The 26,994-nt window shown below is 43.0% G+C and overlaps 1 protein-coding gene across 2 annotated transcripts; it reads right to left on the bottom strand.

Moving 5' to 3' along the window:
• Positions 1 to 26,994, bottom strand: THSD1 (thrombospondin type 1 domain containing 1). Of its 2 annotated transcripts, none has more exons than XM_072720096.1 (5): positions 26,887 to 26,994; positions 22,612 to 22,753; positions 17,565 to 18,530; positions 7,119 to 7,277; positions 1 to 1,647 (listed from the first exon to the last, which is right to left on the bottom strand). In XM_072720096.1, the coding sequence occupies exons 2-5, from the start codon at positions 22,667 to 22,669 to the stop codon at positions 248 to 250; spliced, it is 2,583 nt and encodes an 860-aa protein (XP_072576197.1). In that variant the 5' UTR covers positions 22,670 to 22,753; positions 26,887 to 26,994; the 3' UTR covers positions 1 to 247. The 2 variants fall into 2 exon arrangements, with proteins under 2 accessions (XP_072576197.1, XP_072576198.1); XM_072720097.1 differs by having other exon boundaries at positions 22,612 to 23,002.

Raw genomic sequence — 26,994 nt, forward strand, 5'->3', positions numbered from 1 at the left:
CCTGTTTCACCCATTTAAATTTTATTATTGAACTTATTAGTAATAAACCAAGAGAATTAGGATAACAAAGGGAAAAGTTCAAAATAAGTAACTTCTTCCTTATGAATTAAAACACATGCATACACTTCAGTTACTTCCTTGCCACCCAATCCTAATGTACAAAATCAGCCCATAGACCACTGTGAGCAGCTGATACCAAGAGCTGGGCAAAGGACCTCAGTTGTGTGAAGTCACAGGCTGATCTAGGTTAGATGACCAGCTTCTCCACACTGAGGGTACTTGTGGTTTCATCCTCTTCATTTGACCCAATATAGCCCGGGAGGTCCAGCATCCTCTGCTCTGCCTCAGTGAGGCCAAATGAGGTGTTATCATAGAAGGCGAACTCAGGGTGGGCTGGGAAGCTCTGACACTTGTCTCTTCTACACTGAGAAGGGCTCAGAGGGCTGACCCTCTGGTAGCTGTCTTTGGGGACAGCAGGGGACAGCTGCTTCCTCGAGACACTCCTGTGACTGGGGGACGGGCCCCTCTGAGCTCTGTCACCCCCCGCCATGAAGCCTGGGTGGCAGTCTCCCAGGTCTGGCTTCCTCGCCGGCTCTCCCAGGGTGTAGGATTTAGGGAGAGGACTTAAGGGACCTCTGGTGGCACCTGCCCCTTGGAAGTGGTCAGGTTTCTCCGGCAGCAGGGCAGCGCCTCGACTGTGAGGCCGGAATCTGTCGTCCGCCTGGTCCCAGGTCCGCGCCCTGGCACTGCAGGTGGGGGCCTGCCGTGGGGTCAGGGTGGAGAGGCTCCTCTCCCTGAAAGGCCGGGCCTGCTTGGCCTCGTGGAAACTCGACGTCCTCCTGAAGTGGGAGCCCTTGGGGTGGCTCCTCTCCAGCAGCACCCCTCTGCCCGCCCCATGCCTCGGGGCTGACCTGCGGATCGCCGTCTGGCTGGGGCTGAGGGCGCGACTGGCATGAACGCTGGGGAAGTCCAGCCCGCAGGGGGGCCCGGCCGCGGCGCCCCCCGCCGGCTGCTCGGGAAACGGGGCTCTGCTGCGGAGCTTGTCGGCGGCCGCGCCCGCGGGGCTCTGCAGGCCCAGGCCCGCGGCGGCGTCCACGGCCGTGTCGGTCAGGGGGCTCTGGGACACGTGGTACAGCTTGGTGGTCTCCGTCAGGCCCTTCTTCTTCATCTCTTTCAGCTGCTGCTGGGCGAGGCGGTAGCTGAACAGCGGGGGGATGATCTTCTGGGCGCTGGCCTGCAGGCTCTCGCTGCCCGAGCCGTCGTCCTCGGGGGCGGGGGCCCCGCTGCGCCTGCAGCCCAGGGCGATGCCCGCGCCCCTGACGCCCCCCGCCGGCCCGTCGCCCTCGCCCTCGCCCGCGCCCGCGTCCGCGTCCGCGTCCGAGACGCTCCCGCGCCGCCCGCCCAGCTCGCAGATGGTCTCCTCGTCCGAGCGCTTCCGGGAGCCGGGGCCGGGGGCGCGCGTGGAGCTGCGCCGAGCCCGCGTCCCGCACGCGCACTCGGGGGCGCGGCCGAGCCTCCTCCACAGCGTGGCGAGGACGGTGGCCACGATGATGGACAGACACAGTGAAATCCCGGTGATCGCCACGACGTTGTTGGACTTCCCGGGGCCCTGGGGCTGAAGGGGAGACACGCTGGACGGCTGGAGGGCTGCGGGAGAGGAAGAGCGGCTGGGTTCCCGGGACTGTTCCCTGCGCGGTTTCCAGGGTCTGGGCTGGCTCGGCTCGTCCAGCAGTTAAGGGAGGGAGACGAGGACCGGGCTTCTGGCCCTACACACGCATCTCTGCCGGCAGCTCAGACACCAGAAACCAGGGCCCCAGAACTGAGGTGAGCAGATGGACAATCAGGGTGACTCCTGCGACGCGGGTCTCGAATGGTCCACAAAGCAGCAGCATAAGGGCGATTTCGAGGCAAAAATCAAGGTTTTTGCTTAAGATAAGGTAAACACGGTAAACATCTAGAGTTCGATGTACCTTTGAGATGCACGTGGGAAAACGCTGACCAGGTGTGAAGCCTGACTTGCAGGACGTCTGGGGAGCTCAGTGGTTGAACATCTACCTTTGGCTCGGGGCGTGATCCCCGGTCCTGGGATGAGTCGGGGATCCGCCCCCTCCCCCCACCCACCCCCCACCCCCCACCCCCGCCCCAGGGAGCCTGCTTCTACCTCTTCCTGCATCTCTGCCTCTCTCTGTGTGTCTCCCATGAATAAATAAATAAAATCTTAAAAAAAAAAACTGACATGCAAAATAATTCAGGTAGGTTGTACCTAAAATTGTACATCTTGAGAAATTATTAGATGAAAATAAATCTTTAGGCAATGTAATGCAACTTACATTTCCCTTCTAATATCTAGAAACTATCTTTCCTGAGGGTTAAAACCTCTGCTTCTCACTCTTCAGTTTCCAGCTATCTATTCCCCTGCTTCCTTCCATGGGATGTTGATTTGCCTTTTTTCCCTCTTCTCTCCGACTGGTTTGTCCCATGGTCATCAAAATGTTTCATCAAGACTCAGATGCCACCTGGGGCCTCAGCTTGTACTGACACTTAAATACCTGGGAACCTAAAGCCCGCTAATGCCACTACCATCACCTCTCTTTCCTTCTTGTCACTGTCCACCCTTCAAGGCCTTCCAGTCACCTTCCTGTCCCCTTTTTTTCCACATGCTCTTATCAGCACCCGTTCCACGTGTCATGTCCATGACCCATCCTCCCACTGCTTCTCTCTCTCCTTTCTGCCACCCCAGTGGGATAACCAAATTCGTTACATCCAGAACCTTTCCCTTTGCCTCCTAGCCTTACCTGAGGACTAGACTACAGGACATGGCTCCCCCTGACCACTCTCTTGGGTGTAAGCTGTGGTACATACTTTTTTTTTAATAAGCAAACGGGACCACCAGCAGGGAGTATTCCTCACTTTCCTCATTCCTAATTGCCATTTTCAACTGATTCTTTCACCTCCATATAAAAATTCTACTCTTTTTAAAAAATATATTCCCTATGCTGTACTTTGCATCTCCATGACTTATTTTATAACTATAGGTTTGTACCTCTTAATCTCCTTTATTTTGCCCATCCCCCTCCAATCTCCTTCAGGCAACTACCAATTTGTTCTCTGTGTTTAAGAGTCTGTTTCCTGTTTTGTTTTATTTTTTTTTAGATTCTACAAATAAATTGAATCATATGGTATTTTGTCTTTCTCTGTCTGACTTACTTCACTTAGCATAATACCCTCCAGGTCCATCTATGTTGTTGCAAATGGCAAGACCTCATTCTTTTAATGGCTGAGTAATGTTCCACTATATATTTACACAATCTTTTTCTTGATAAATGGATACACTTACCTATTCATGGGCACTTGGGTTGCTTCCATATCTTGGCTATTGTAAATGATGCTGCAGTCAGCATAGGGGTTCATATATCTTTTAGGATTAGTGTTTTCATTTTTAGGGGGTAAATACCCAGTAATGGAATTACTAGATCATATGGTATTTCCATTTTTAATTTTTTGAAGGACTTCTATATTGTTCTCTCTTGTGGTTGCACCAATTTACATCCCCACCAACAGTGCATGAGGATTCTCTTTTCTCTGCGTCCTCACCAACACTTACTATTAAGTGTTACTATATTTTTTGTATTTTTCATACTAGCCATTTTGACTACTATGAGGTATTATCTCACCGTGGTCTTGATTTGCATTTCCGTGATGATTAGTGACACTGGGCATCTTTGCATGGGTCTGTTGGCCACCTGTATGTCTTCTCTGGAAAAATGTCCATTCATATCCTCTGCCCATTTTTTAGTCAGATTGATTGTTTGTTTGTTTGTTGAGTTGTACAAGTTCTTTATATTTTGTGGATATTAACCCTTATGAGATATATCATTTACAAGTATCTTTTCTCATTCAGTAAGTTGCCCTTTTGTGTTATTGATGGTTTCCTCTGCTGTCTTATCTAATTTGAAAAAGAAGAACATGAACTCTGGAGCAAGGAGATCTGGATCTCAACCTGGGTCCATTAGCTCTGGTCTCTCCACTGATGTCCTACCAACACCTTCATTTCCACATGCCCAAGACTCATCATCTTTCCCCTAGAATCTGTGCCTCATTCCCGTATATCCAATCTCAAGGAAATGGCACCAGTGTCCACACAGTTGCCAGTACTAGAGTCCAGGTTTTCATCCTTGATGCTTCCCTCTTCATCACTCATCATATCTAGAATCTTTGAGTCCCTCTCTCCTCTGCATCCCCACTAGCCATCATTTCACTTTTCATCTGGGTTACTGAAAAACTCTTAAGAGGCTTTGCTGCCACGCCTACCCCTTCCCATGTATTCTCCACACTACAGCTGAAAGAGACAACTTCTGAAATACAGGCCAAACCTTCAAGGCTCCTCAGGATCTGACTCCTGCCTACCTGTTCAGGTTCATTTTTTCCACTCTTTCCTGGCACATTATGCTCTAGATACATTAAATTAATTTCAGTTCTCTGGGTCTCTTAATGTGCCATCTTCTTCCATGCTTTCATCCATTGCTCCCTTTGCTAAAATTCCCTTTCTCACTTAGCTCACCTAGGACGACACCTACTTAGCTTTCAAACTTCAGCTCGAATATCACCATCTCCAAGAAAGGAGGTATTCCCAGCATGAATTTTCACCTCCGCAAGCTTCCATGGCCTGCTATGGATACCTTTCTCACTGCAGGCTCTACATTGTACTGTATATTATGCCTATTTATGTGTCTGCTGAGCTACTATATCATGAGTACCTTCCAGACAGGAACATGTCTTATCTATACATTCCTAACCCCAGTCACAGTAACTTACACATACTTGGTCTCCAATAAATGTTAGGTTAATTCATTTAAAAAGGTAATAGCAAAATGATCAATAATTCCACTAGATGGAATGTAGGTACAATGACAACAAATCCTCTCACTCTCCTGTTTGAACAAGATGGCCAAATTAACATAGAACTTGACATAGAAACATCCTCTCAAAGCCAAACAAAACTCTAAACTCTCAATCAGCTGAACACAGTTGAATGATGAAAGAATTGTTTCCTGTCTTATTTCTTTCATGTACAGTGGCTACTTATATCCGTGGGGAGCAGCAATGCAGTTGCACATCATGGACCTCTTTACTTAGCTGTTCTCTTTGGCTATGGCTGGCTCCCTTCAAAATGATGGCTAGAGAAAAGCCGAAGAGCTGCTGACCTCAGCCCTCTCTGCCCCGTCTACTCTCTCTTTCACCTGAAATGAAGGAAATTTCTTGATGCTAAGCAGCCTGTGAACAGATCTTTACACTTCCAAGCAGTATGAAATAGGTTGAATAGAAAGAACAACACTTGGAAGAAATGATCATTTTTATCCACCTAAGCATTTATCTAAGGACCACTTATAGAAGTAGGGGTGTCTATAGCACTTAACCCTTTTTGCTAATTTATAATACATGTTTTGAGTTCCATTCCAATATTAAAGAATTAAGACATCAAAACATGAATAATTTCACCTATCCTCAAAGATGATTGTTAATTCCAGGTTGTTGATGCTTCCAGAAAGCTAGACTGGGCCTGTGTAGATAGGCAAGGTGTTCAAGATAGGTCAGATCTTGTCCTCTGCTTTCTAGCTTTTTGATCTTGGTCAGGTCAGTTACCCTCTCTATGCCTCAGCGTCCCAAATAAGAGAGATAATGTATTTAAAGTGCTGGCACATAGCAGATGATCAATCAATGGCTGATACTGTTGTCACTTCTAAAGGTGCAGTAGAAGCCGTAACAATTGACTTTAAATTCATTTGAATTCATTCATTCATTCATTCATTCTGGAACTCTAAATAAAATATCTTAACACAGCATGACATCCCAGAATTGAGAGGAATGGGTGGGTGTACTTGAAGATAGTTATATCCAAGAAAGGAACTGTGAAAATGAAGGAGACTTATAAAGAAAGAGTAGGGAAAGAGGAGAATCTTAGAAAGTAGTATGAGATATAACTGGAGAAAGAATAGATTCAGAGTGGGGCCAAAGGAATATGAAAGAAGAAGGGCAGACAGAGGGCTAGCAGAAGAGCCTAAGTCTGAGGAAAAACAGAAGAAAGAACACCCCTCAGGATGCTGTAATAAAGGAAACAAGAGCATAGCACTGGCTGGAAAAATGAGATAGCAAGAATGAATTTTTAAGGTCACAGGTGGGGACACTGGCCAAGGTGTTGCTGCCAGGTGCCTGTAGTTTTGGCTAAAAGGTACTCTGAAATTCAAACACACACAAAGGAACCCTATCTAACTCCCCCAGATCCCAAGGGACAGGGAATTAGCAATGGTTTTCTAACCTGGAATTAGAGTGTGGAAGAAGTCAGGACCAGAGCAAAGCCTGGCAAATTAAATGGTGGACTGGCTGTAGATCAGTAAGTGAGGTGGTATGTAGGAAGAGCAAGGATTCTTATTACTGTAACCTGTAGCAAAAGAATGGAATTCAACTCCGTAAGCTGAAGCAAACCTAAGTCATATCAGCATCACATCTATAAACCATTCACATCATATACTCATTGAGCACTTACTAAGTGCTTTCAAGATGTTGACAGGATGAAGGAAAGGCCAGTCTCTAGGTCATAAGAAGAAATGTCCCCACTACCTCCTCCTTGGTAGGGGTAGTAAAGAATAAAGCTAGGGCCATGCAGGCGATAAGAAAGGGTGACTTGCCCCATTTTGACAAATAATAGTCTATGTGGTCCCCTCAGGCTTCTCTGAGACGATGAGATGTTCTTCCATAATTGGGGGGGGGGGGGGAGAAGTAAAGGAAGGATAAATAAGAAAACAAAAGCAAAATTAAAAATATCTTAGGAAGAAATGATCATCCCTCTTGTTTTTGTCTTTTTAAAAATGATTTCATATGTCTGAGTTTTTAATTTAGATCATGTCATCATTTCCCTGTCTTTCACTGTGTTCAGTCATCTCACTGACCCCATCATCTGACAAGCTACTCCCCGTTATAGACACACTAATGGACACAGCCATGGTAAAGCCAGCAGCAATAATAGAGTCCACCTCGGAATTCAGGTTGGTGATTTTCAGGCAGGCCGAGGTTCAACAGTCCCTCTGGGGAGAGATTCCCAAAGAAAGAAGAATACCTACCAGCACACTCCTCCAGGGAACACAGAGAGGTCTCCAAGGACATTCCAGGGCAGCCAGGTCTGGAGGGGAAGGGAGTCAAACACACACGGCGTCGCTCTCGGACACCATCACCACACGTGGCACTGCACTGGCTCCACGGCTGCCACAGTCCCCATGTTTCTGCAAGGACATCAGCCATACTTTTAATGCTCATTCGAGAATCAGAATTTAACTGCACCCAAATGAAGCAGCAAACTCAAATCTCAGGCCTTGTAAAGTCAGTACATAAAAACATTCCCAAATATGTGGAAAGCTGGAAAGAGTGCTTAATAACCCTTAAAACAAAGGAAAGTTGTTTAATTTGCAAAATGTTAACCTTTTTGGAATCCATCAGAGAACAAAAGTCACAGGGCAACCAAATGGCCTGAAATATAAGGAAAGATGAGCTCCTATAAGGAAAGACAGAATACAAACATTGCTTCCTGGGGTAGGCACCAGGCCTCCTAAAAGCTAGTGAGAAATCATCTAAAAATGTAATGAACTACTAGAAGCCTAGTAGTTGATTAGAGAAAGAGGAGAACCTTAGAAAGTAGTATGAGATATAACTGGAGAAAGAATAGATTCAGAGTGGGGCCAAAGGATTATGAAAGAAGAAGGGCAGACAGAGGGCTAGCAGAAGAGCCTAAGTCTGAGGAAAAACAGAAGAAAGAACACCCCTCAGGATGCTGTAATAAAGGAAACAAGAGCATAGCACTGGCTGGAAAAATGAGATAGCAAGAATGAATTTTTAAGGTCACAGGTGGGGACACTGGCCCCCAGCTAGCATGAGAATATAGACCCCCTGGGAGCTACAAACTCAATAGGAATTTGTATCCACTTGCAGGCTCTTCTTCATGGATCTTACCAAATGCTTGTAAGAAGGACTGAGGGTAGGTGCAAGACCAGAGAAAGCCTCCCTTGTGATGGAAGCCTAAGGATGGGAGGGGTGGCACTGTGGGAAAGACACAAACCTCACCTGGAAGCTTTTCCCTATTAGCTCTACCAACAACAGCCTCAACCACTAGTGACAAAGCAGAAGCCCTGTCACTCTAAGGGCACCACTGAAGATCTAATGCCACAGAGAATAGAAAAAGAAGGTAATCCTTCACCCTTGGAGAGGAGCAGAAAATATACTGGGCCCAGACTATTAGAGAGCTTCTATCACTGGATCATCAAAAGGCTCCATCTCTGTCTACGACTAAGGATGAACTAGAACAAGAAAAAGCTCTCTAGCTCTCATTGCCTAACCCTTATCTTGCACCATGCAATTTACAAGTATCTAATAACAACAACCTACTGCTAGAGCAAGGACAATGGTGACAGGCAAAAACCTCTCTGAGGTGCAGGTTCAAGCCTAAAGCTGAGGGTGCAACAGAAGCATGGAGGAAAACTCTTTGGCAAGCCAACTCCTACACTAACTGCAAGGTAACATTAGCAAAATTATGAACTCTGTCATGTCCTGAGAATGGCCACAGCAACAGCACAAACCCAAACACAGCTTAATTCCTTAGTACACTGACCTGATCCCCACACTAAAGGCCTAGCAAAAACAGGGTATGCCCATTTCCCCACATAAGTACTATTTAGTGGTGTCTTCAGTTCTAAATAAGATGTCCAGCTTGCAATAAAAAATTACAAGACATACAAAGAAGCAGGAAAAAAAAACTATCAAGAGATAAAGTAATCAAGAGAGCCAGATTCAAATGTGACCCAGATATTGGAACTAACAGAGCGAGAAGTTACACTAACTATGATTAATATTAAAGACTTTAGTGGAAAAGGCAAACAAGATGAACAGATGAACAATTTCATTAGAGATTTATAAACTGAGAAGAATTCTGCAAATGGAATACTAGAAGTGAAAAACATGGTAACAAAGATGAAGGATGCCTTTTAGAAGAATGCTCACCAGTAGACTCAACAGAGCTAAGGAAAATAAAAATAAATCTGAATATTGGTGAGTAGAAATCATTTAGACTGAGACACAAAGATCAAAAAGAAAGAGTGAATAAACCAATAGGATATGCAAGAGTTTGGGGGGCAATATCAAATAGTCTATCATTCATGCTATTAGAATCCCAGAAGAGAAAAAGAAAATCAAATAATGACCAAGATTAATGAAATAATTCCAAAATTAATGAAAGATTGAAAGATACTAAGTTACATTAAGGTGTTCAGAAAAAAACAGGCAGGACAGATACAAAAAAGCAAATAAAAAATCAGACACACCATATTTAAACTGATAAAAACTAAAAACAAAATTTTGAAGGCTGTGCAGGAGGGAAGGTAGAAGGTGGAAACACACTGCATATGGAAGAATAAAGAGAAATACAGCAGGCTTCATGTCATGCATGCCAAGTATAATGGAGTAATATCTTTAAAGTAATGAAAGAAAAAAATGACCAACCCATGAACTGACCAACCCAATTCTATATCCAGTGAAAGTATCTTCCAAAAATTGAGAAAGACTTCTTTGACAAAGGAAAATGAATGAAATTAATTACTAGCAGACTTTTACTACAGAAATGCTAAAAGAAAATCCTCAGGCAGAAGGAATGTGATACCTGTAAAAACCCTCCATTTGTACAAAGAATTGAAAAGTGCTGGAAATGGCATTTATAAAGGAAAAGATAAAATTCATTTTCCCCTTATTTTTAAATGTTCTGAAATATAATGGCTAGAGAAAAATTGTAGTATGTGTTAATAGCATATATAAAGTAAAATTTTTGACAGTAATCACACAAAGAATGGGAATAATGAATTGAACACATACTGTTAATAGGGTCCTTATACTATATGTGAATCAAAATATTATACTTCAAAGATAGATCAAGAATAATTAGGGGCAGCCCAGGTGGCTCAGTGGTTTACAGTTGCCTTCAGCCCAGGGCCTGATCCTGGGGACCGGGGATCAAGTCCCACGTCAGGCTCCCTGCATGGAGCCTGCTTCTCCCTCTGCCTGTGTCTCTGCCTCTCTCTCTCTCTCTCTCTCTCTCTCTCCATGTGTCTCTCGTGAATAAACAAATTAAAAATCTTAAAAAAAAAGAATAATTAAAGGTACATACTATAAACTCTAGAATAACCAGTAAAAAATATTTTAAGGTATAAAAAATAAACCAACAGTACAGTTAAAGTAAGTCATAAGAAATATTCAATTAATACAAAAGAAGGCAGAATCAAGAGGAAAAAGAAACAAAGAACAGATGGAACAGATATAAAAATACCAAGATGACAGATCTTAATCCAACCATATAATGATTACACTAGATGTAAATAATCTAAACACACCAATTAAAAGACAGAGATTGTGAAATTGGGTAAAAGAACATGACCCAACTATATGTTATTTAAAAGAAACTTATTTTAAACATTAATTCAAAAAGAAGTATGCACTCCAATGTTTACTGCAGCATTATTTACAATACCCCAAATATGGAAGTAACCCAAATGTCCATTGATAGATGAATGGATAAAGAAGATGTACACACATAAACACACATGCATACAGATACATACAATGGAATATTACTCAGCTACAAAAAAGGATGAGATCTTGCCATTTGCAAAACATGTATAGATAGACCTATAGGGCAATATGCTAGGTGAAATAAGTCAGACTGAGAAAGACAAATACCATATGATTTTATTCATATGTGAAATCTAAAAAAACAAATGAATAAACAAAAAGCAGAATCAGACATATAAATACCGAGAACAAGCTGATAGTTGCCAGAAGGAAGGGGGTGTTGGGATAGGGAAAAAATGAATGAAGGGAAGTGAGAGTAAGTCACAGGAATAAAAGGCACAGCATAGAGAATGTAGTCAATGAGGTTTTAATAGCATTGTATGACAGATGCTATTGACAGATGACAGATGGTATGTACACTTGTGGGCATAGCATAATACATAGAGAAGTTGAATCACTATGTTGTATACCTGAAACTAATGTAACATTGTGTGTCAGCTATACTCAATTAAAAAATGTTTAATAAAAAAACTTAATACACAAATAGGTTAAAAGTAAATAGATGGGTGAAGTTATACCTGTGAACATTAATTAAAAGAAAACTGGAGTAGTTATATTAATATCAGACAAAGTAGACTGCAGAACAAGAAATACTACCAGGGATAAAGAGGGACATTACATAATCATAAAAGGATCAATTCAGCAAGGGGCTCAACAATGCTAGATGGGGATGCACCTAACATCAGAGTTTAAAAATACATACAAAATACTCCCAGAACAGTTATTACTGACTGACACCTGCAAATTATCTCTTTCAGGCATATATGCAAACACTGCCAGATAGAATAATTAAATAGTTCCCTATAAAAATTAACCTAAGACCCTTCTCTATCAGTATGCAACCAACCTCAAGACCCAGGTCATGCCAACTCAAGGCACCCTCTGTAAAAAGTCTTTTTTTATCCTTTATGGACAATAACTCAATAGAGCAAAAGTATATAAAGCATTACAAAAATATAAGGAGAACACAAAGGGCAAATATATTCTCAGGTAATCTAAGTGGTGCAATCTTTGGAGTGAGTCACAGAATAGGAGTTCTTTATGGCAATTAAAAGTCTCTGGGATTTTCACAAGAGTGGGAGCATTACAAACCACTATCCTGGACCAACATCAACTGAGGTGTGGTAATTATGTTCCATCCAGAGGTCCAACTGAACACAATATTGGTTCTGTGTCTTCAGATCACACTGCAGCTCTTCAGATGGAAGAACAATGAGCCAGCTTTGTACTTAAACTTCAGAGCTATTCAGATATTAAGCCCCCCATGCCTGCAAAGCTTTGGGACTCTCATACAAAAGTCTTTCTAAGTTAAACTTTAGTGATTTATTTTTGAAAAATCTACTGGGAATTCCACTACTGAGAAATCTAAATTGAAAATTAAGTCAATGCATAGTTTATCCTTTTCTTATGCTCATATTCAAGGCCACAAAAAGTAAAACCACAAATGCTAAGAATCTTCTTGTTATTCTTTCTTAACTCTTACTTCACATAAATATAATATATAAAGTTATTTGTCAAACTAAAAACAAAACTTCCATTAGCAATAGCCAGAAAAAAAATCAAAGTTTTAATAAGAGCATGAATCTTAATGTCAAAAATTACATTTTCAAATGTTGTGTCCTTTTCCCTTGGAAGTAAAACCCTGGTTTATAGGACAATCAAGAATAAAAAAAACATTGAAGCTATATCGTATGTCCTTTTATTTGTAAACCAAATTAATCAAACAGGAAATAAAGGAAATCACTCAAAGCAATAAACAAATTTAATCAGGCATATTTTAAAAAATATCTTGAGCAATTCTACCTGTTCCCTGAAGATTTCTACCAATAACTTTTTGAGGGAAATACTAGGCAAATGGAAAGTCACTAGACAATTGTAGTTCATGTTTTAGAAATGAAGAGCAAGATAACCAATATTTCAAATATTCTTACTTTATGAATGAAAGCTGTTTTGTTTTGGCCTGGTTAGATGTCCATACCCACACTCACACTACATAACAAACCTGTTTGGCCAGGATAAATACCTTCCAGGCTACTATGGAGAATATTAATTCTGAATGAGCAAAATTTGTCTGGAATAGGAAAAGGGGGATTTGTTTCCAGCCCTCAAGACTATCTGAAAGAATATATAGCCCCTAAAATATTCACACCTAGAAGACACTTTGCTCAAGAAACTAAAGCAACTCAACAAAACATGCTTATAAGAAAGTCCTATAGACGAGAGTGAGTAACTAAAAGCAGCAAATGGAGCAAAGACACGTGGATAAGCAGTTCCGGTTTTCTGTGCACAGAACAAGACTCACTTATATTGGCCAAATCATGCTTGTGCCTGAGTCAGTGGATTCCAAAGTGGGTTTCACATCTTTCAAGAGGAGTGGACAGCACCAGATGAACCAGTGAGGAGGAAATATAACTTTTTTTCAATCTAAAAGTTTTATATAGTCTAATACATAAATTGACATAAATTGATTCTATGGGAGGCAGTATAGAATAATGGAAAAAGCCAATCAACCACCAGTAATGGTTTAAGCCACTTAACCTTGGGCAAGTTAATTTTGTACCTCTATTTCTTCACCTATAAAACTGACAAAATAACAAATCTAACTCAAAACATTGTTAAGATTAAACAAATTAATATTTGTAAATCACTCAGAACAGTGCCTGGTACAAAGAAATCACTATATAAATATTAGCTTTATTATGTCAGATGATCACCACAGTATGTTGCATATCCTGAGAGGATATTCCTAACGAATCCCAAAAGAAAAGTTTACTCTTGGAAGGGTTTACGGTTTCATTCACTTTCAGAGAACTGTGGAGTATTAAAGCATCTAAGGATCTGCTTATATGAACTTTTAAAATTATAATTTCTAGTTTTAGGTAAACTGGTTCAGAAAGTGGACAAGTGGCTTAAAAAGATTCTGGCAGAGAATTAAAAAGATAATACACAATCTGCAAATAGGAAGGAACTGACAGTGTTGACAGTTCTTGGGAAAAAAAAAACTCTTGTTCAGTCATTATGAAGAAAAAACAAGACCATCTAATCACAGAAGCAAAAAGTCTAAAAATTTAAATTATTAAGGAAGCTATATATTAAATATATACTTTCATTTATAAAAAAAAACCCTAAGTTAAAAAAATTATGCAACTATGACTTCATACCCTCTATCATTAATTATCAAGTTTTGCCCTAAATTTATATACTCCCTTGTCTGAAAACCTTGGGAAGATGTTTAGGATTTAGTATTTCTCAATTTATTTTTGTAAGTTATTACAGTGCCATGCCATATGTTACTAATATTCCCCTGGCAGGATCTCAGGTAGCATCCCATAACCTAATACATTAACATTTCTGCAGAGAAAAATAGAAACATTCATCCTAAGTAAGATAAATGAAGATCATAAATAATCACTTGTGGCAACATATCCTTCTATAAAATGTTATTTACATACTATCTTAAGGTCTGAAGACATATTTAGAAAAAGAGACAAACATATCAAACACATTACTCCATTTTCAAAAGAAACTAATAAGAAATTGGTGGAAGCATTGGCTCGCACAAATCATGGTGGATTCAGTGGGGTCCCCGAATGATACCATTTGCCCAAAAAAGCCAACTGTCAATATAAGTGGAAAATGAAGAGAACTAGATCCAGTCATAAATTATTATGCTAAAACATTGGAAAGCTTGAGGCCCCATAGCTAGCATCAATGTCACTGATTAGCTGGAGTCAAAGCCACTGTTGGGTGGTCACACTCCTGGGGTCTCCAGAAGCATTAGCTCTTCCAGGCATGGCTTTTGGTCTTGATGCTCTGTTGTGTCTAGTTGCTGCAGCTCCATGGGGAACCCCTTGCCACCCTCAGCCTGGAAACACAAAGAACCACTCCTTTGTTCTGCCTCTCTCTAGGGTCTCCTCCCTGCTGCTGTGGGGGGGAAAACTCAGTCTTTAGACAAGTAGAAGAATCTATGGAAACCCCAATAGCTGGGAGAGCCACAGAGTAGACCTCCTGCTCCCAATGTGTTTAATCAAATGGCCCAAATATCTTTATTTCCTTAGGTTTTTTTCCACTAAATTCAATTAGATTTTTTTTTTTCTCCTAACAAGTAACTTCTTTTGAGATGGCGAATCTATCTTGGATGATTAATATAGTTTAATACAATTTTTCTTACTAATACCTGGAGTGGCCACATTTGTGTTCAATTTTCACTTTAATAAAACATGTATTGAGCACCTATTAATGTGCCAAGCATACTAAGTGGGCCAAATATATACCATAAATAACTTCATGGTAGCACAAGTTGGCTTTTCACACCCAATGAGCTCCCTGCCATAGCAGGATGGTAGGATAAGGGTGAGGGGCATGGGGAGAAAGACACTGAATGAGCCGTGACAGAAATGATCAATGCCATGAAAGAGGAATGAAGGATGCTGTGCCAGCTTACACCAAGGGAATTTAACTAGTTTGGGGGGTCAAGGAAGAGTAATCCAAGTGGAGACTTGGGGTTGGATAGGCTAATGTCAACCAGGTGAAGGTGGGTGGAGACTCCAACCCAGATACAATGACTGTGGGTTGGGCAGCCTGCCTGGCTCTAGGGGGTCTGTGGATTTTCATCATCAGGTCAAGTGAGGTGACAGACAGATGTTAAGCAGGGAACAGTCTCAGTTAACCTGAATTTTAAATAATCACTCTGCCTGCAGTGAGAGAATGAAGTGGACATGGCAGGGATTGGAATCAATCAGGAATCCATAGCTTAGCTAATGAATGATGGAAGTTTAAACCAGGATTCAGACACCACGAAGCCAAAACCCATAGGACTTAGTTATTTATTATTTATAGGAGGTGAAGAAAAGGAAAACCCCCAGGCTTCTGGTTTGAACAATGAAATGGATGGTGAAAGCCTATACTGAGGGGCAGGTTGAGGGAGTAAGGTGATGAGTCTGAGTCCTCTGAGATGCCCGAGAGACATGTGAGGGTGACAGCTATGCAGTAGCACTTGGGTGCTGGGGAGAGATGCCAATGTGGAGCCATCAGTATTAGGATGCTAATCACCTAGCAGGTGTGTGAAGAGTGAAAAAAGAGGATCTAATATAGGATGTGGAAATCTGAGAATTAATGGATGTGACCAGGTGGGAGAATTGGCAGGCAAGGGAGATGAGGAAGGAATGGCCAGGGGAGTGGGAGGTAAGCAAGAAGAGGGTCCAGGGTGATGTCACAGAAAATACAGGTGGAAAAGCATCCCTGGACTTGGCGACCTTGGAAGTCATGCACTAGTTGCTTCAGTGAAAGCATTTTCAGGAGAGGCATGTGGGTTGAAAGGTGAATGTGAGGTGAGGAAATAAACTACAATGTACAGATGACTTTTTCAAGAACTCGGGCTATAAAAGGAAAAACAGAGAAAGTTAGGATCATCTAGAGGAGAACCAGGGGTTGAGGGGCAGTGTTTGTTTTGTTTTTAGGTAAGAGAATTAAGTATATATTTCAAAGTTGATGGGGATGAGCCAGTAAGGGAATAGAGACAGAGAAGAGAGAGGGGATAATGATTAACAGAGAATTCCTGATAGGAGCAAAGGGACTGGGATCCATAGTCCAGGGGAAGAATGAACACTTCTTCCATAGTGACAGCAAAGGAGGAACAATGACTACAGGTCTACAGATATTTTATGGGAGGTCAAGGGAGCACATACCTAACGGATGCCAGCTGCCCTGTGTGGCAGGAGACAGACTCAGCTCTGAGAGTCAGCCATGGGGCAGGGGTTGAGGTCTGAGGGATGCTTTTCTAGAGAATAGGAGCAGAGCTGGTCAGGGTAGCATAATGGGTCCAGCTGAGGGGGGAGGCATAACCCATTCACGGTGCTCCTGTCCACCTGTATGTGGCCCTCTGCAGCTTGCATGCAGTGAGTGGCCAGCAGATGGCTGGATTCATGCATCAGAAGAAAAAGATGGCAGAGGAGTTTAGGGTATTGGTAGGAGAGGGATGATAGGGATGGGCCATGTAATCTAGGCTGGATGGAGAGGTAAGTACAAGCAGGGAAGTGATTAGGGGGTGTGAAGAGAGTCAAAGGAAATGGACTTCTAAGTGAGGAGATGGGTGCATTTGGAGTAAGAAACATTTGGGGTTCCAAAGACAGTCAGAGGCTTGGGCTGTCAGGGGGCCTGGGGCTTAATAGGGATGAAGATATATGCAAACCAGACAATCTCTGCCAGATGAATCTCTTGCCAAGACCAGGCTTACACCCAGGAAAAGGAAAAGAAATGCAGTGAGGAGCACAGGGCATGGATGGAATTGTAATAACCCCACTTCTTTGTGATTAGGTAGGGCATTACACAAAAAAATTAGAATTTGAAGGTTTTAGAAATCTTGTTTGGAAATCTCACTTCTAAAGAAACTCATTCCTGTAATGAAGGCTATAACAGGAAAGTGACATGCTCAGCTAGAGGAAGCCAGAAGTTAACCAAATACAGTTCAAGATTCAGCTTTGAATTCTACTCATACCTGCCAAGGATTTGCCATATGATGTAATAACATAGTTTTTTAAGATATAATACAATAATAGCTAAGGTTTATTGGTGCTTCCTCTACACCAGGCACTATGCTGAGAACTGTGCACACTTATTTCATTCAATTGTCACAACTCTTTGAAGTAGATACTCTTATTATCCCTGTTTTACTAATGGAGAAACTGAGACCTAGGGAAGTAAGCGGTGAGCTGGGTCTGCTTGCCAGTATTCCTAATTCTTCAGATAAGAATGATAATGCCATTTGGGACATTATGAAGCGTGAACCAAAAAAATGATGGTGTAGTTCACAGAAAATTAAGTTCACCTAGATTCAAAATAATAATTTCGATTGCAGGAGGGCATCAGTTGGATTAAAACATGTTTTAAATCTCAATACCAACCTATGTTTCTCTGAATTAGCATGCACTCCCTCTCCTTTGCAGAAAAATGGCTTCTGCTTGAGACATCAAAGTCAAAGCAGTATTTATTCCTCCCCATGTCAAACAAAGTGCAGTTGAACACTGTTTTCCTCTCTCCCAACATCAGGCTGTTTTCAGCCAGTTGAATGGTCCTTTCCCCAGGGCGTCTTGGGGCCTCCTTGAAGACTGTGATCACTCCTTGGACAAAGATGCATGGTGGAGGCAGTACCATCACCTCCACCCTGGACTCACATGTCAGTTCTGACACCATCACCAGTTTGTACCCAAACTTCTGGGCCAGGTCAATGGGTCCTGTAGAGGTAATGATCGAGTCTCGGCCAAGCAGCTTCAGCACCACAGTGACATAGGCTTCTGGCCCCACGGGTGCACAGCCAAACTCAACCCACTGACCTTGAGAGAGTTCTGTCCTCTTGCTGCTTCTTATCTCTAGCGGCTGACTTGGACTCGTTCTTGCCTCAGGAAGACTATTGGTAAAGATGACGTCCACCAAGATGTCAGGTTGGTCTACGGGGAATGAGCACAGTGGTTGACTGGTAAAAAGACCCACCTGGAAGGTGCCTTCCGTTGCCTTGGATGTCCTATTCAAGTCAATGTGGAAGACGGGCCACTTGACCTTGAGAAAGGCACTTTGCTCCCACTGGTGGACTGGAGTGCTGTTGTCAGCTGCGTCTGGAGTCATCGTGAACCAGTAGTCTCCAGCCTCCTTGAAGTAGAAGCATTCAAACTCGAGTGTTCCCTGTGACTGGTTGGTCAGGAGGTATTTGGTGATAACAGTCTGATTGGTGTTGGCCTCCAACAATAGGATAGATACATTCCTCAGGGTCCCATTAGCACCACTGAAATACTGGAAATCCACAGACACCGTGCTGTTGCTTAGAGCTACATGGCCTGGCTTTCCCAAGAGGAGATAGTCAGCTTCTCCCAGAACTGAAACAAAAGTGTCAGAATTGGTTTTACAAAGAGATCATGGAGCAGCAGTATTGGTGACATTGAAGAAAACAGCATTTTATACGTAAGAGAAGTATCAACTCAGTCAAAGAGGAAGTACAATGATGCTGAGTGCTGGTCCTGGGCCAGTCATGCTGGGCCCTGCCTGCATCATTCCCCATTCTAACATAGCTCTGGGCCTTCATCTTTGGCTTTCATGGTTATGTTTAAAACAATGATTCAAGGTAAATACCCTGAATGCACCACATTCAACAATGTAACCCATCTGCAGTGAAAATCCATAAAGCAAGAATAACAACTGACAATTCTCAAAATGTAAATCTGATACCACACTTTCCTCATCTCAATCTGTTAAAAAGAAAAGAAAAACAAGCCCAGATGAGGACATTTGCCCCCACCCAGGACAGGAAACCAAGACTTAATTGCAGTTTCAACCTAACCCCTGAATGTGGCCTTGCCTCTGTCAATCTGAAAATTCCTGATCCGCACTAGTGAGGTTACCACCACCATAAAAAAACCTGTTGACCACACCCCCCTCACACACACACAAAGAAGACTCCTGGACTGAAACAATCCTTTCTGTTCTTTTGCTAATAACTTCTTGCCCCACCCTCCTTCCCATAAAAACCTTCCATTTTGTGCAACTCCTCGGGCCATCTCTACTTGCTAGACGGAATGGTGCCCAATACATGAATTGCTTAATAAAGCCAATTAGAGCTTCAAATTCACACAGGTGAGGTTTGTTGTTTGTTTGTTTGTTTGTTTTTAATAAATCATATTCTGGTGTTTAGGTCTTTTGGGGAAATGGATACACAGTAAAGTGAGAAAATTTGATTTAAATGATGTAGTACAAACTGCTCTAGATTACTTAAAATGGAAGACCCTAAATATACCTCAAAGTTATCATTTTCTTGATATTCAAGACAAGTACTTAAGCATCTTCACCAGTAAGGGAACCTGTTCTGTTGGTTTGTATGAAGCAGAAGTTTTTAGATGAATAAGAAATGTTGACACTTTATTCTTCATGGGTCACCCAAGGGACAGAGTGAATAAAATTTATGACACAGCCAGGCTTGTCCTTAGCAATTTTTAATGACATCACAGCTAGCCTAGAAGTGATAGATGACTACTAGTCCACAAGTATCACTTAGTTAAGATTAATCATAGCTTTTTAAAAAAGAGACACATCAGAACAGCTGAAGTAAAGAGTAGAAAAAAACACAAACACACAGGAATCCTTGTTTCTACTTTGAACCCTATCCAAATACGTATCAAAGGAGACAGAATTTGGCAGTGCATCAATCAGCTGGCCCATGGCTAGGATAAAAAAAATTCTAGATTTAAGACACTGCAGGGCTCTTTTGGCTGGAAAAATAACATGTGTAAGTATTATTATTCTTATTAGGATTGTCTTATATAATACACACATATTATACTGTATCATATATATGTCCAAAGGGCCTCAATATATTTTTGGTTTGGTCGTCTTTAAATCTACCCTTACATGTACTCAGTTAATGATCATTAGAATCAGCACATGAATATATTGGCCCATAGAGGTGTTTTTTTTTTTTTTTTTAAATAGCTCAGCACTTCACCCATTTCTTATTTAAGATGAGATGAAATAAAATATATAATTTGGATAGACCTGAATGCTTGATCACCACTTGCTTGAAAACCATCATACAATAAAAGCTTTTTGTTTTGTTTTGTTTTGTTTTGTTTTAGCTTTAGTCAAAACAGAGGCTGAGAGATATTCCCTTCTGGAAGGAAACGAGTCAAGGGGTGAGGATGGTAGCTGATTCTGGTGGAGCTCAGGCCTGGTTCAGAACCTCCTTAGCACTCTTTTGTAAACAGGTGGCTAAAGAGACTCTAACACTCACCACAGCCCAAGGAAGGAATTAAGACTGAGAACAGAGGTCAGATTAATTTGAATCTCATGGAGCAGGACGGTTTTTGATGCACTTTAAGATCGAGACCACATACCACTTAGTTAACTAGTGAAACCCTTTCGTGGATGATAGGGATTGTCAAGAGGCAGATCAGACTCTGATTTGATGAACAGCCAATCAATTAAAAAGACACACATGCCCAGTAAGTAGCAGAGAAAAAAGATACAATTGATGGGTTCCAGCAGTGCAGACAGCAAGTGTGTACTGAAGAGAGAACTTGCTACTTTACTACAGAACTCTTGTTTTTACAGACGAGAATACATCCTCATTTAGAAAACTGCAATTTGGTTGTACCACCTTCTGGCTCCTACAGTATAGTTTTCTCTATCCTTTCAATTCCCTTCTCCCCTTTCCTTTATTTTTCTTAAAGATTTTATTTGAAAGAGTGCAATTAAGAGAGAAAGCATAAGCAGAGGGGAAGGGTAGAGAAGGAGGGAGAAGCAGACTCCCTGCTGATCAGGGAGCCTGATGCAGGATTGATCCCAGGACCCCGGGATCCTGACCTGAGCCGAAGACAGACGCTTGACCAACTGAGTCACCCAGTCGTCCTTCCCTTTCCTTTATTAAAGTAACTGGTATCTCAGTATAAGCATGTTGCTTTAAAAAAACAACAACTGGGGATCCCTGGGTGGCGCAGCGGTTTAGCGCTTGCCTTTGGCCCAGGGCGTGATCCTGGAGACCCAGGATCGAATCCCACGTCGGGCTCCCGGTGCATGGAGCCCGCTTCTCCCTCTGCCTGTGTCTCTGCCTCTCTCTCTCTCTGTGTGTGACTATAATAAATAAATAAATAAATAAATAAAATATTAAAAAAAAACAACAACAACTGTTAATGGTATACTGGTATACTTTGATCAATATCAAGTGGAGAACGGGGAAAAACCCACGTGTAGGAAAATACTTCCTTTTCCATTATCAGCAGGTACACTCAACTTCTATGCTCTATTTTATGCTCACTGAACTTTTATTCTTATACTCCAGTAAGATATTTGTTCTCAACAATGACAAACATCCTTGCAGATTTTGTGTAAATGGAAAATTCTGATGTCTTTATCATTATGAAACCAAGAGCACTTTTATAATTTTTTAGATGAGGCTGTTATATGCAGAGTGACTTGTTTTCAAGTAGGGATAAATGACATTAAGATAATTGAATCCAGATTGATTTTCAGCAAATCAAGCATCTTCTTGTTTAAATAAACTTCCTAGAAAGAAAAGGCTGAGTGAGGGAAGAGAGTCCCTGGACAAAATGAACAGTGCACACTCTGGTCCATTTAAGTGGATGTGCCACTGATACCACACAAGGCAGGATTCTCTATCCTTTAGATCACATTTCTTCATCAATTTGAAAATAATTTCCACTTTTATACAGTCAACTGCTGAGACGTCTACGAAATATTTGGCAAAAATCAAAAGAAAAGTAGTAAGTTTTATACTATTGAATCTGTTGGTTCAGTAGTTGCTTAAATCTCTCTAAAAAATGAACTTGATTTTTCACTGAAACAAAACTAAATGAAGGAAACAGTGAATAACAGTAAGCACCTCTTATTTGCTCAGTCAAGGTGTCTTGCCTTTTATATTTTATCATCACAACAGCCCTATGATGTCACAAGAACCTTGTCTAAGGCATACAACTGGCAAGGATTGAAATTTGGACTGGCTCCAAAGATAGAATTCTAACTGCAAAACTCTCCTGTAGAGTGAAATCTTACAGAGAATCCCAATTAAAAAAACATTTTGTGCATGGAGTGGAGTTCAAATGCATAATACTGAATTCCTAGGAAATCAAAGAGAACACAATGTAACACAATTGTCAAATGTAAAACATTTGACAAATGTAAAACATTTGTCTCCAATTTGTTTAAATGACAGTGACTTGTCATTCTTTTTTTTAAAAAGATTTAAAAATACATTGAAAGGGAAATTTATATCAATATATACAAAACCTTAAGAGAACCCAGGGTTGCAAGGACTCCAGGTGAAAAGGTATGGTACTACAGACTCTTCCCTGCTTCCTTCATGCAAGGTCATCAACATCTATGCACTTATAAACCTCACATGTATGTTTCTTAATTGATACTGATAGCATGAAGTATACCTACTATACTCACCATAGTCACAGAGCACCACCAACAACAGATTTGAAAAGTCTTTCAACATTTGTTTCATTCTGATCAGAAAAATCCCAGGTCTTTGGTCTCCTCATGTCCTTTGTCACATCCAAACTGTGAATTTTTTTTGTTTCAAAAACACCTGAAATTAGAAACTCAAACAAATGATGCCTCTATTCAAGGTGATTCATAAAATAGTACTCATGAAATGGCAAAAACATTCTAAGAAGTCAAACATCAGGGATCCCTGGGTGGCGCAGCGGTTTGGCGCCTGCCTTTGGCCCAGGGCGCGATCCTGGAGACCCGGGATCGAATCCCACGTCGGGCTCCCGGTGCATGGAGCCTGCTTCTCCCTCCGCCTGTGTCTCTGCCTCTCTCTCTCTCTCTGTGACTATCATAAATAAAAAAAAAAAAAAAAAAAAAAGAAGTCAAACATCATAGGTGCCACTGAAAAGAGAAGAGGGAGGACACTAATGTTCCCTAGGAAAATGATTTATAATTGCACGTGTCTTTTGTTCCATTACAGCTCACCAGTTAAGAACATTCAGATGTTCTCCACACCAGGATTATCTTTACAAAACACCAAGCCTCTTATCTTTGTAACACATACTTTTAAAAAAAAATTTTTTTTCTTTTTAATTCTTATTTATTTATGATAGTCACACACACACACACACACACACACACACACACAGGCAGATACACAGGCAGAGGGAGAAGCAGGCTCCATGCACCGGGAGCCCAACATGGGATTCAATCCCGGATCTCCAGGATCACACCCTGGGCCAAAGGCAGGTGCTAAACCACTGCGCCATCCAGGGATCACTTTGTAACACATACTTAAGTGGAGACTTAGTTATTCGCTGAATTTTATCAAAGGTTAGAGCCAATCTGGATAATACATTTTCACCTCTTTATCTGCTTGGCAGTTCACACTGATCAATGTGCTAAAATTCTGCCAGATTTTCATTTTTCTTTGTGCTGTACAGACCAGGCTTCTACCAATGGTTTTAAAACCAACTGTCCTTCTTGCACAAGTGGTATGTTATCTGGATCGCTTCATTTCTTAATGCCCAGGAGCTATATCAAAACCATCAAATCTTTCAAAAAGACACCCAGAGTATTGCAATTCAATGTGACCTCCATGTGACACTGAGTTCCCTTGTTCAGGGCACTCTAAAGAGAAAAGATAAATAACAATTATCATCGTCTATCAGTTTTCCAATACTTGTCACTGTCACTATGCATCACCTATCCTGAGATGTGGCTTTCATGCACCAATCTTCCCAGACCACCTAACAGGGCAGGATAGACCTTGTTGGCCTGCGCTTCAGAATGATTTGTGGGAGGAGGCACTTACTTTGATATGAAAGGACTATTAAGATTGTAGAATAAGAGTCAAAGGCGCTTGCCAATTTTTTTCATACTAAAGTCTAATAAACGATGGGCTACTAAACATAATCGACTACCTATTTTCTTAAGGTTTACATTCCTCCATTATCCACAGTTAATATATTTTAATAAGATACTATATTCTAAATATATACGTTACATCTCTTTAGAAAAGATAGAAGTTTATGAAATTAAAAGGACTGTTAAAATAATAAAAAAATTCAATGGAGGGATCCCTGGGTGGCGCAGCGGTTTGGCGCCTGCCTTTGGCCCAGGGTGTGATCCTCTGCCTGTGTCTCTGCCTCTCTCTCTCTCTCTCTCTCTGTGACTATCATAAATTTAAAAAAAATAAAAAATAAAAAAATAAAAAAAAATAAAAAATTCAATGGAAAGAAAACTGTGTCTCTATTAGCTTTCTTTCAATAGGAGTTGGTTGAACAAAGGAAATACTTTATTTCCTCAAAGGGAAGCAGAGATTTGAAGTATAATTAGGCAGATGATTAGGGGATCCCCTCCCTCCTCTCCCCAACAAAAAAAAAAAAACTGCATTTTGCTGTTATTAAGCATAGATTTGATCCAATCCTCTCCTTGAACTTCAGACTGGGAAGTGTGGCCAAACATAGCAGGTGAGCATCACTGTATCTTCCAAGCAAGCGTGGGCACTTAGGGGAATAAAATGCTTCCTTTTGAGTTACTGATCTCAGTAACCAGAGTAAGAGAAGCAAGCATTCCCCAGCTCCCAAAAGTTGAACTGGCTCCTCTCAAATTGTTTGCTTTTCCATAAAAACGATTTTTTAAAGCAGCTCCTAATAACACTGATTTTGTGAGTATAACACATTTTTCTTCTTATGAAAATGACCGGTAAAGCGCAGAAGAGTGTGATCATATACATATACACATATATATCACACAGATCACACTATAAAATAAACTAGCCTACCTAAAAAATCAGGCTATGGATTTTTTAAAATGTTCTTAAGCTTTCAAAAATAAATGCTTAATTTTACTAGCTCAACCATTAATTTGAAGATCTGAACAGAGCAACCCACAATGTAGTGGAATGCTGCATAAAAAAGCATTGTTGTTTTTTAAAAAAGAAGATTCCTTCCTTCCTGTCTTTTCCTCTCTCTTTTCACCTTGTTTGCTTGTTTTCTTCCAACATGTTGTTCCCAATACCAGGACTGGCTACTTAAAATGTTTGGCTTGAGAATCGTTTTGAGAAAACAAAAACGTAGGTCTTTTTTATGCACATTTAAAAATGCTTCTATATAGCATTCACACATAAGCATTTGCAGAAAAATTTCAAATGTATCAGCTAGAGAGTAAGAAGTAGTGAATATTCTCAGTGGCTAATGGCATCATGCCAGGCTCAGGTCCCACGCTTTTGCTGAAACCGGCTAAAATAAATCCGTACAGGGCAGCCCCGGTGGCGCAGCGGTTTGGCGCCGCCTACAGCCCAGGGCGTGATCCTGGAGACACAGGATCGAGTCCCACGTCGGGCTCCCTCTGCTTGTCTCTCTGTGTGTGTCTCTCATGAATAAATAAATAAATAAAATCTTTAAAAAAATAAAAAATAAATCCCTACAGTGTCTTCATTGCTGCAGAAAAAGAAAAAGAATTAAGCTAATAGTCCATTGGGACCAATTATTTCTCAAATAAAAGTGAAAACAAAAGGAGGCAAAGTGATTTTGGCCCTTCAAACACATACACGTTCCCGTGTATCCATCTACCACTAATATTTATTAGCAGGAAATTCTTAGTTCCAAAGCAGCTGGTGTAAACAGGCTTCATTTATAAATTCAGCGCAGCGGGCTTTGCCCTCGTCCAGGGCGTCGGACGCCGCTTCCCGAGGGAGGCCGCGCGCTCCCCGCTCCGCGCTCCCCGCTCCCCGCCGCCCGCTCCGCGCTCCCCGCCGCCCGCTCCGCGCTCCCCGCTCCGCGCTCCCCGCTCCCCGCCGCCCGCTCCCCGCTCCGCGCTCCCCGCTCCGCGCTCCCCGCCGCCCGCTCCGCGCTCCCCGCTCCGCGCTCCCCGCCGCCCGCTCCGCGCTCCCCGCTCCCCGCCGCCCGCTCCGCGCTCCCCGCTCCCCGCCGCCCGCTCCCCGCTCCCCGCCGCCAGCTCCGCGCTCCCCGCTCCCCGCCGCCAGCTCCGCGCTCCCCGCTCCGCGCTCCCCGCCGCCCGCTCCGCGCTCCCCGCTCCACGCTCCCCGCCGCCCGCTCCGCGCTCCCCGCCGCCCGCTCCCCGCTCCCCGCTCCGCGCTCCCCGCCGCCCGCTCCGCGCTCCCCGCCGCCCGCTCCGCGCTCCCCGCTCCGCGCTCCCCGCCGCCCGCTCCGCGCTCCCCGCCGCCCGCTCCGCGCTCCCCGCTCCCCGCTCCCCGCTCCGCGCTCCCCGCCGCCCGCTCCCCGCTCCCCGCTCCGCGCTCCCCGCCGCCCGCTCCCCGCTCCCCGCTCCGCGCTCCGCGCTCCCCGCCGCCCGCTTCCCGCTCCCCGCTCCGCGCTCCGCGCTCCTGCTCCGCAGAGGCCCACAGGCCCGGTTCACGCTGGGGAATCCAGCCCTGGCCCAGTCGTCAGCACAAAGTCCTCCTAAAACGAGGACCGTCTTGAAACCTTAAATCTCATAGTCTGTACGCCAGAAAGGATTTCTGTTTGGAAAGAGGCGAAGTCGTTCCGAAAGGCGCAGAACCCCCAGACGCTCTCCCTCGGGGCCCCGACCCCTCGGGCTCAACCTGCGGCCGGTCAGCCGGTCTCCGGCAGCAGCCGCCGAGCCAGGAGCGCAGGGGGACCGCGGGGGGCCGGGGGGGCGGGGGCGGGGCCGGGGGCGCTCCCCGAACCCGCGGAGCCACCGAGGACCCCGCCGGCGGCGGTGCCCGCGGCGGGCTCTTCCTACCTCTCGGACAGGCGGGCGCGGGGGCCGGAGAGCCGGGGCGGCGGGAGGCCTCAGGAGCGGCGAGGCGGCTCGCCCAGGCCGCCGGCGCTCGGCTCCGCGGCCCCACCC

The sequence above is a fragment of the Vulpes vulpes genome, chromosome 9 (genome assembly GCF_048418805.1).
Source record: "Vulpes vulpes isolate BD-2025 chromosome 9, VulVul3, whole genome shotgun sequence".
NCBI classification, from domain to species: Eukaryota; Metazoa; Chordata; class Mammalia; order Carnivora; family Canidae; genus Vulpes; species Vulpes vulpes.

Excerpts from the sequence above, each read along its gene's own strand:
- THSD1 (XM_072720096.1), bottom strand. The coding sequence starts at position 22,669 with ATGAAACAAATGTTGAAAGACTTTTCAAATCTGTTGTTGGTGGTGCTC. Across the intron at positions 18,531-22,611 it reads GGTGGTGCTCTGTGACTATG|TTCTGGGAGAAGCTGACTAT; the intron begins GTGAGTATAGTA and ends CTTTTGTTTCAG. Across the intron at positions 1,648-7,118 it reads TTCCCTGGAGGAGTGTGCTG|CCCTCCAGCCGTCCAGCGTG; the intron begins GTAGGTATTCTT and ends CCTCTCCCGCAG.